General features: G+C 40.6%; 1 protein-coding gene across 5 annotated transcripts in view; it reads right to left on the reverse strand.

The window, feature by feature from the left end:
• Window positions 1-11,258, reverse strand: part of LHFPL2 (LHFPL tetraspan subfamily member 2) — a 133,249-nt gene that overhangs the window by 19,056 nt on the left and 102,935 nt on the right. For all 5 annotated transcript variants that reach the window (XM_042447887.1, XM_042447883.1, XM_042447884.1 and 2 more), the window contains one exon: window positions 4,228-5,012. In XM_042447887.1, the coding sequence (XP_042303821.1) occupies window positions 4,228-4,657 (430 nt within the window). In that variant the 5' untranslated portion in view covers window positions 4,658-5,012. The remainder of the gene's footprint in view (window positions 1-4,227; window positions 5,013-11,258) is intronic.

Raw genomic sequence — 11,258 nt, forward strand, 5'->3', positions numbered from 1 at the left:
TTTAAACAGAGGCTGGATGGCCATCTGTCAGGGATGCTTTGATTTGGATTTCCTGCATGGCAGGGGGTTGGACTGGATGGCCCTAGTGGTCTCTTCCAACTCTATGATTCTATGATTCTATGGCTCATCTCATGTTTTTAAAATAAGTGACAGGTATAACTGTGCATACTAGTCACTTATTTTAAGAACATGAGATGAGCTATACTGAAATAGACAAACAATATTTCAAATGATTGCTGGAGTGGTCATGGTTGGCTAAAGTGTGTATACATACTTTCACTGAGCTCTCTTCCACACACCTTTCCTTTCTTAAGTCAAACAGTGATGTCTCATGCAACTCTGATGTGTGTGCTTGTAGGGATGTGGTGGTTTAGTGGTTAAGACTGATGATCGGAACATCAGAAGGTTGGCAGTTCAAGGCCCGGGTGCGGCATGATGGGGTGAGCTCCCATCACTAGTCCCAGCTTCTGCCAACCTAGCAGTTTGAAAGCATGCAAATGCAAGTAGATAGATAGGTACCACTTCTTAGCGGGGAGGTAACAGCGTATGGTGCAGTCATGCTGGCCACATGACCACTAGATCAGTCCTCGGACAATGCTGGCTCTTCAGCTTAGAAATGGGGATGAGCACCACCCCCTACTGTCAGTTACGACTAGACATTAGGGAAACAACATCATGTGGATTTGAACAATCACATGGATCTTTCCTGCTGGGAGAGCAGATGCTATTTAAGTGGGAGAGGCCATCTGGGCATAACATAGCCTGATAACATTGTAGCTGCAAAGGATAACACAACAGAGAAACAGCTCCCATGACATATAATGTATATGCACAAAAGATGTCACATACAAGTGGAAGGAAAAATGCAGGACACATGGAATTTAGTCTGAATGGGCAGCATTATGATCATAGATTATCCTTCTTGCAGAAGATTCAGCATCACCATCTGCTGCTATGACTTTCTCAGGTTGTTGTTGTTGTGTGCCTTCAAGTCATTACCAACTTATGGCGACCCTAAGGTGAACCTATCATGGGGTTTTCTTTGCAAGATTTGTTCAGAGGAGGTTTGCTATTGCCTTGTCCTGAGGTTGAGAGTATGTGACTTGCCCAAGGTCTGTGCTGAATCACCAGATTGCAAGCTTTGAGATTCAAACAAGAGGTAGCCACTATGTGCACGAAGTATGCCCAGAAGTCTTACCTACTGGATATGTGCTCATGGTAAGCCCTGGATTTTTTTCAGCATGCACTTCTGGTGATAAGCCTACCAAAAATTGATGATTAAATGCTCAAACAAATACTGAAAATAACTATGCAACAAAAATTTGCTGGCTGAAAAAAGGAAGCTATTACAATAAATCCACTAAAAATTAATACCTTATTAGTATTTTAAAAACAAAATTGTTTATGCCCAAATTTTCCAAGTGATTCAGAGACTTCTTAAAAATAGCTCAGGCATTCCCAAAAGATGCTGAAATGAGAGCCTGTCCAGTCTTCTTTTGTTTGTAAAGCAGCAATTACTGATCTAATGATATGGTTCAATTGCTCTTGGGCTCTTTGAAGCCTCTGGCTTGATTTCTTTCCTTAACAGTCTGGGTTCTAAATGTTTACAAAATGAAGTTTACTGCTTCCCAACTTCCAACAACAAAAAAGGGAACTTGTGAGCACTGGATAAAAGCGAGAATTTAAAGAGGAACTTTTAAATCAGGAACACAGATTATACGCTGATAAACTCAAAAGAGCTTTGGACCAAAATGGTGAGTGGGCTCACAGTGACCTGGCAGATCTACATTGCTCATCTAGATAAAAGTCTTGGACTACAACCTTAAAAGAACAGAAGCGTCTTTACAGAAAAGAAATTCTTTGTGTACCTATCTCCAATGTCACAGTCTAAGAAATAGGAAAGTCATTCAACAATGGGTGTATGCCCCCTGCTCCACAATGTAGAAATAAATTGAGCATTAATCACAGACACTTAGTTTTTCAGGAAATCTTGCCCAATGATTTCATGAAGGAAATAGTTACTAAGGAATTACTAGCACTGCTGTCCATGGGAATTACTTCTAGTAAATACTCACAAGACTGCCCTGTTGATAAAGCAGATCCTGTATATATATTTTTCAATGCTCATACTGTGGCTCCTAACAAAACTTAAGATGACCAAGTTTAGGAAAAAAGCATACATTTCCGAAACAAATATATAAAGAACACAAAACCACATCTAGTTTGTGAAATATTTCACTTCACAGAAACAACCTTGAAAAACAGAATCTGTCAGCAAACTCAAACTCAATCCAAACATGAGGGAATGTTTTTATTGCCCTATTTGCTTACAGCCTTGCTGGCAGGCTCCTTGAACACTTGCTTAAGCGGTTTGCAAGACCAGAAATGGGGAAAAACCTATGCATCACTGCTGTGGCACGTCATCAGTTGAACACTGGTAACAATCCAGACAGAGCAATGCTGCCCTGACAAAGCTCTAATGAACTCAGTACACAGTCATTTCCAAGCTTACTCGTGCTCTACTCACAATACATTTTGTGAGAAGGTAACACTTAAAAATGGGATGGCTGTTTTCCATCTATAAAGAAAACTGCACTTAAAATGTAGGCTACTTGTGTTATGGGTAGGAAATCTGTAAAACCACCCTTAAGGTTTTTCGTAAGCAAAGGGAAAGGATAGTTGTAAGAAATACAGTAGAAAAGGATAATTTTCAGGGCCATTTATAATGCCAAATCATGCTTTACCATCATGTGAATGAGGTTTTGATGATCCTCAAGTTAATCTCAATGTTTAAACACTTCAGCGACCCCATCTGCTCCAGCCTCTCAATATACTTCACAGTTCTTTCCTCTATTCCAGTTTGCTACTTTTTCCATACCAGTAAACTATGGCTTATGGTACCCCTGCTTACTTTACACTGGAACCGAGATGACAACATCATTTCCAAACGCAAATTGTAGTTCACATGATACATCTAACTATAGTTTTATCTCAAACTAGGGAGATAAGTGTGCAGACTATGACTAATCAGAGAACATATAAGTCAAGAAATACCTAAAGCATTTTAGCATTAAAGTATTTACTGGCATCTTGTTTAGCAATTACAATATGGAGAGATGGACTTACAATATTGTTAACTTATGGCAATTTGTGTGGTCATGAAGAATTGAAAATGATCTCCCTCCACCAAAATTTATTTTTTTAAAAATTACTTTGCAGCCTACAACACTCTGACCAAAATATTTCCAAAATGATGGAGATTGGGCCACTGGGAAATTGCTTTTGTGGTGCGCTTCTGGTCACGTGTGTGTGTGTGTGTCTTGGAAGAGGCAATTGTGACTGTATGCTAAGGTGGTCTCTTCAGGTGACTGTTCTCAGGGCACACCCTGCAAACAGGAGTGCGCTACAGACATAATTTCTCAACACCCCAATCTCCAACACCTCAGAAAAGCTTCAGTTGGTCACTGTCAGATTGTAAAGGTAGGTCAGAGGAGGCATCATCATTCACCTATCATAACTATAATGATGGAACTCAGTTGTCATCGTTATGATAGTGATATAGGACCTTGACCACTGTATGGCACTGAATTTGAAATGGGTGAGATGGGGGGAGGAAAAAACAAGAGTCAGACAGACCATTCAAAGGTATTAACACCGAGTGATTCCAGGCAGCTTAGGGTGTCAGGCCTGCAAATTGGAAGATACTATTTTAAACAAATAACTTATACTACAGAGTGGGGTTCTCTTAACAGGCACAAGCAATAACAGGAAAAGTCCAAATTCCTCAGTATTTTTCCCACTTCTCATAATCAGATTTTTCCCCTATTCTAACTGAGCTGTTCAAAGACAACACATGCATTTCAATTTGTTGATCAATGCAGCATAGATAGATGTTTCCCTTCTTATTCTGACAGATCATACAAGATACAGAGAGTGTGCCAATAAAAAAACAATTATCCATTTTCTTGCACTGATTCTGCACACACCTTAATATCCCTCCCTACTGGACGCTGAACTATTACGGAACATTTATATTCCCTTTTCCATTGAAATATCAGATATAATTTAACTGGGCATCAGTCAATTTTTATTTATATTGTATTTGTCTCCTGAGGTCAACTAGAACAGAAGTATAACTAGAAAAGCAAACTGCAGAGAGACTGTTTCCTTATCTACAGAATATAAGCATACTAAAAGGTGTTTTGTTAACTACTTTGTCATACCTACCTGCAATCCCTTGTAGCAATCCACAGACGTTAAAAATACTTTTCTTCATAATACTCTGTATGCACATGGTGAAGACAGATACAAATGCAATGGCACAGAGTATCACAATCCCCATGGCAAGGAAAATAGCAGTCGCTTGCCAGAACCCACTGGCAATTTCACTGAAGTTCTCTGCATAGGGGCCACAAAGTGTGTCAGGCATGGAAGACTGGATGTGTGGGATTCTGGTGCAACGTCCATAGATCCCTAAGGTTGGACGATATGGTTCCATTGAGCCTCCTGTCCTGTTGTCCACGTCCTCAGAACGCCCAGGTTTTGCCTTGCCGATCAGCCAATCAGCACTCATGAAGGCTATAAGCTCAGCGAAAGCCACAACAATACTCAGGAGTGTCCACAGCATTGAGCGGCAGGTGACAATAACATGACACATATTGCTGTCCAGTGCTCGTGGCCACTGCAGCTGAGAACCGGAAACCCAAGGTAAAAAGGAATTGTAAAACTCTCTTGCTCTTCTTCTCTCAAATCAGGGGAAGGGGAAAGACCTTGCTTCTGTTTCACTCCTCTCCAATACCAGAAATGGCATGTATTCTCAGTAGAAGTTAGACATGCAGTGTTTTGCGAGTGGTCCAGTCACTGGTTCCAAACATTTGGTTTCTCTTTTTCTCTTCTTTGGTTGCAGAGTGCTGAAGTGTGTGTGTCTGTGTTAATATTCATACTGGCACATGACGTTCCAGCAGTGTGTGGGAGGCTCCACTGAGACTGCCTACTGGTTTGACATCACATACCTAAAAGAGGGAAAAGAAGAAGGGAACGGGGAGAGGGAGAGAATGTTAGTACTGTCGAAGGGGGAAAATGTTTAACACTGCACCCCTACAGTTTCTGAGAACAATCCAAGTTTTTAGCAAAGATCTAAATCAACATCTAATAGTTCTAACATGGGCTTGTCTGTTGGAGACTTTCCAACCTTTTAACCTCAGAAGGGTGATTAATCTTCTGCAGCAGTTCTGTACTTACAGTATTGGTTCCACAACATCCAACTCAGCAGTTGTTTGTCGAAAGCTTTACAAGCTTTACAGAAACTCCAAGCACACCCTCCATTAAAATTCTCACTTAAAAAATTGCACATGAGTGGCTGCTGTCCATGATAACAAAGATGAAATAAAAGCAGCATAGGTTGCAACCCTAGCCAAAATTACCTAGGAGTAAGCACCACTAAAAGCAACGAGTCTTACTTTTGAAAAGATCTACGTATCAGGAATTGCATTGCTATATGCATGCTTTGTCATTCACAATGGGTCAATTGGAAAGTCATTACATGTCTTTAACAGAATATTTTATTTAAACTCAACAACTGTTGGAATGGCTTACACAAATCCTGAAATACAAAAAGGAAAGCAGTACAAAAATGGATCAACAGCAAAGATAAAAGAAAATTAGCAAGATAAAACAACTTCACCATTCAGTTTAAAATCCTTGGAGTAAATAAAATGTTCTTAATCTGACACCAGAAAGATAAGCAAGTCAATGCCAGGTTAGCTTCATAGAGAGGGAGAGCATTCCATAGGCAAGGGATACAATTGAAAATGCCACCTACCTAAACTCTCAAGATGAGGTAGTCTGGAGAAGGACCATAGGAGGTCATCTTAGCATTTGGATAGTTTCATGTAATTGTTGTGTACCTTCAAGTAATTTCCTATGGTGACCCTAGCATGAACCTTTCACTGGATTTTCTTGGCATGAGTTGTTAAGTGTCACTTTGCCTTTGCCTACCTCCAAGGCTAAGAAAGTGTGACTTACCCAAAGTCATGCAGTGAGTTTCCATGGCTGAGCAGAGATTTTAACCCTGGTCTCCAGATCTGTAGTCCAATACCCAAGACTACTACACAACCTTGGCTGTACTTCATGTGGCACAGAGCTTTGTCAGGATTGTGAGAGATACTTTCTTGACTCCAGCTCCCAGAACCCATGTGGATTCCAGATGTTATAGTTAAGAATGTGAGATCTCTGAGTATGATACCTATTGGCTGGCATCCTGTTAGTAGGTTATGATGGCATAAGTCCAGCTTACACCATCATGACCCACTTTTCTCATCATTGCAGAGGTGAGAATTCTGTTCTGACCATATAATGATCAAAATCCCAACAAATCCACATTTTAAGCTCCCTCCCCATGACAGCCATTTCCACATTGCTGGACAGCACAGAAGTGGCACAGATGCATCCATCTATTTTCCTTCAGCTGACACACTGTAACCTCATCTTCATCAGGAACTTCCTGAGCAGGCTTCAGGGAAAGCTATTGCAGTTTACTCAGCTAAACAAAAGAAAATTGCTGAAAATGTGCTGCTTCCTGGCTCTCCAGTAACACAGCAATGGCTGACTTGGGGGAAGGGGCTGCGGCAGAATCAAGGTGAGTGTGTGTGTGGGGGGGGGGGGAGTTGCATCAGGAGAAGGATAATGTCACGTGCCGGATATGTCTCCTGATATAGGATCTCAGCCATTATTTCAGAACTGTTTTAAATTGGAGGGGCTCAATTTTGGCAGGAAGGTTATTAAATTTGCCTACTTGAAGAAGGAGGGCTACTTACTTTCCCCATCCATTGGACATTCTCAAATATGAAGACTCTTACAAGCCCAAATGTACTTAGATGTACCTTCCATGTATTGTGTAACTCAGGCCCGGTACAGACTGCCTAAAAAAGGCGGTCTGCCAGCGACTTGTTTTGCTCCACGAGGAAGCCACAGCGAACAAACCGCGAGACTTCCTTGCAGAGCAAAAAGAACCCGCAAAAACCGGGTTCTTTTTGCAGTGCGATACTGATGTCGCAGTGTGCCAATGGCGCACTCACAACATCAGTATTGTGCCGTGAAGTGCGGACGCTAAGCGTCCATCACGTCAAAATGGCAGCACCCATCTGTACAGGGAGCCACCATTTTGACGTACAGAATACATGCTAGGGTTGCGGGGCATCTGTAAGCGACGTCCCGAGGCAACCCTAACACATCATCAAGACATGTGTCGAGGCCCGTCTGTACCAGGCCTTACTCCCTAGAAAGTGCATAGGATAGACTGCAGACATTCTTTATTATTTCTGGGAGGCCCAAGGATAATGGATATTTTAACATTTCTTAATGCTTGATAATTTAGTATGTTTCTGACTGATAATTCCTGAGGAGGGTCAACTATGTAAGAGTCTTGGTGGTCCAATTTTGCTAGATAATTTCAAGGAGGGCTCAGTCCCTCCTGGTCTAGTTTTGGGGGGAATTCAGCTGCCATCACCCCATTCCAATGTCTATGTACTCATGGGTTCATATGAAATTCTCAATTTTGTTGATACTGTAGCATGTGGCCTGGTGCTCTTGAGCAAGCCTGAGAATGTTCTGAATGGAGTTGATGCAGTTTCATTACAGGAGTTAAGTTAAGATGCCATCTGGAAGCCATATGTTGAGTCTGAGCTCCTTGCATCAAGAATGGGTAAAAACACAATTAAATAAATAAGCTGTTGGGTGGCTGCTGCTACTTAACATGATACCACATGGAGGCAGTTCTACACAAAAAAGTGTTGATGTGCAAAGGTGTCTGAGATGGAGCTAGTGAGCTTCTCCATGGCACTAAAAATACATCCATATCGGCATGATATACATGGCTTAGTGGATGGATGGTCACAGCCTGTACATAAGTAAGTGAATATGAGAGTATCCATTAATATTATACTGGTTAACTGAAAGTAACATTTTATTAGAGATACAACTTCTTAATTTAAGAAAAGCAATAAATATGCCCCATCCTCCGGATATACTAAAAGACTGTTAAAGCAAAGAGCTAGTTCCGTTCACAATGTGACCTCTGGCAGAAATTAAAAGACACGCAGCATCATTGTCAGGCAGACTGATGGGCATGTGGTGAAAACACACCCTCTGTAAATAATAAAAGCTGAAAGATAACGTATCAGTTGCCAAAACAGCAAATCCTCTCAGCATGTTCTAGTTCAATAATAAACTGGAAGGAAGGAACAGCAATAACAGTATCTTTTGCCTTTGCCTTGTTACAAAGGAGGTGAAGAGTTTAATAACAATGTTGGCTTAGGAAACAGAGAGTTAACTCCAACACTGCATTAGCCTACTTCCACTATCACAGTAGAACTATCTCCTTCCTGCAGCCCTCAGCAAAGCTCAAAAATCTGCCCTGGAGGATTTCCAGTCCCGCAAAGAAGATTCAAGGGTACACTGGGGACTTAGCTTGACTTTTCTCCAGAAATTGTATTCAAGGAAGCTTACAGAAATGCTGACAGAATTCAGATATAGCTGTGTTAGTCTTGAAAATCAGTATCTAAAGAGATCTTGTAGAACTGAGTCTACATGCTCCATGCCCCTGAGGAAGTGCACTCAAATCTACGAAAGCTCATGCTACTAGCTTCTTTCTTTCATTCAATTAGTTCCAAAAGTGCTATAAGATCCCTTTGCACACCAAAAATGCTGACAGAACAACAAAACATTTAAATTCTGGCCCAACTAGTTAATGTTTTTAAATGTGGAGTTGTTGGGAACGGAAAGACTCTTATAGCTATTGAAAGTAGTTTGCAGTTAAAGGGAAATAAGTCACAAAACATATTAATTCCATGATGTGCTGAAACAGATATATAGGAGAAAGCAAGGTTCATATTTATTTTACAAGGTGTGGAGAACTGGAGATCATGTGAAAGCTGAAAAGAAAAGTCGTAAAAGGATGAATCCCCTACCCCATGACAACAAAGTGATAGGAAGCAGGGTGCCTGAAATATGAGACAGTAGCAAATGCCAATTTAACTGCTAGACTTTTCCTTAAGTCAAAGGTTTCAGGTGTGATTCAAACCCTATGTAGAGAGTACAGAGTACATAAGCTCTATACAGGTGCTAAAAGCAAGTTTGAAAAGATTACTTTTTAGAGTACAGCTTGCAAAACTCCCCAACCAGCATGGCCAGTTATGGTCCAAAATTAATTTTCTCAATTTTGTTCAAAAGTTCTTGGCAGATGAGTGCACAGGTATTCCAGCACCTACATCCAATGTCCGACAGCAGCAGACACACATGGTTCAGCCATCCTGCTTCTGTGCCACAAGCATTGTAGGTAACTTCCTCCAGAGCTCCTGCAGGCCGAGGCAAAGAACCAGTAGGTTTCTCCATCTTCCAGTTGGACATCCTCTAGTCTAGCCCAAGCCCAAGCCAGCCCTTGTGCACATGTGCTTCCAGTAGCATCTAGGCATTCCCAAAGTCTGTCCTACTATTAGCCAAATAAAGTAACAACCTCAAATGGCAGATACTGCTTCTTTGTAATAAGATACAAATTGTTGTTCTTGATCTATGCCTTTGTTTCCAACCTATGGTGACCCTAAGGATGAGAGAGTGTGACTTGCCCAAGATCACTCAGAGGGCTTCCATTGCCAAGTGGAGATTGTAGTCTAACACTCAAACAATTACAACATGCTGGCCGTCAAGATACAAATTAGTACAACAATAAAGCAAAACAGTGGAGTCCTTCAGAAGTGGAGAACCTTCACTTATGCAGATGGTCCCAGATACAATTCTTGGCACCTTCAATAGGCTTGGGGAAGCATCCTCCCCAAATCCAGGAGAACCACAGAGACAATACAGACACTGTACACAATAGTATGCTTGTTGGACAAATGAACTGATTCAGTATTAGCGTCCTATGTTCCCAGTACTGAACTGGCTCTACGTGCCATATTTAGAGTACACCCATTAAACCCAATAGCACTTGTTTCACTGAATCCAGTGATGTTTCTCTAAAAATAACTACGTCTGGACCAATTCAATATAGTGGGCCCTTGATATCCACTGGGGTTTGGTTTCAGGACCCCCCCCCCATGAATACCAAAATCTCAAGTCCCATTAAATACAATAGCATAGTAAAATGGTATCCCTTATATAAAATGGCAAAATCAAAGTTTGCTTTTTGGAATTTCTATATTTTTAAAATATTTTTCAACCTGTGGATGCTTGAATCTGTGGATAAAAAAAAACCCAGTGGATAAGGAAGGCTGACTGTATTAGTAACACAATCCTAGATATGTTTACTCAGAAATAAGCCCATATGAGCTCAACAGGATTTACACCCATCTAAGTGAGGATAGGGTTACTGACTCACAGTATAAAATCTACTTCCAGAACTGAATCACTGTAGCAATGATGCGGAGAAAACTAGCTAATTATTTTGTCTGCTTCAACCAGTGTGTAATCCATGGTATGATTTAACTCACTTCATCCCAGAGTATCTTATTTTTTTAATAACATGCCAGTTATAGACCATCTCAGGATATTACAGCACGCTCCAACCTTCATTAGAGGTGTCCCTTTGATTATAAGGATATATTTCCCATTTCACTCAAAATCCTACATATTTTTAAGGCTATCTATGTTGATGCTCACAGCTATTACATAATCAAAATACTGAGAGCAGTTCTTCTGGAAAGTGATTTATGTTTACATCTAGATAAATTATAAAAAGCATTTGTTTAATTAGGGCTAGAAAAATGTGTAATGCAATGCTTCCCCACCTTACCATTATCCATTTCTTTAATCATCAAAATCAAATTGGAGTAGAAGAGCCTGTGGAAGTTATTCAGTGATATCTCATTCAAAAAGAATTCAGAAATGGCAACAACTGCATAAAGCCATTAATGCCCAGGATTAACAATGTGTTGGATAGTTTATCCAATGTAAATTGAATTGCTTCATGTTATTCTTGTGCTGTTTCCTTTTAAAGGGTTTCAGTTTTTATGGTCAGGAACCAGGACTCCACTTATGAGCAAAAAGAGCAGTAATATTTTGTTAGAAGCAATGAGTTGTCAGTATTACAAGTGGCATTATACTAAGTCAGAATAGGCCTCTCTTCTGCTATAGGCAGCCTCTCTCAGATGGCATTCTGCAGATGTGTTGGACTACAATTCCCATTGTCCACAGCCAACATGTTGGTTGGAATTATAGAATGGCAATAGTTTGGAAGAGGTTGTTATCAGATGTCAGGAAGGAGA

Source organism: Sceloporus undulatus, chromosome 2, assembly GCF_019175285.1.
Source record: "Sceloporus undulatus isolate JIND9_A2432 ecotype Alabama chromosome 2, SceUnd_v1.1, whole genome shotgun sequence".
Classification (NCBI taxonomy): domain Eukaryota; kingdom Metazoa; phylum Chordata; class Lepidosauria; order Squamata; family Phrynosomatidae; genus Sceloporus; species Sceloporus undulatus.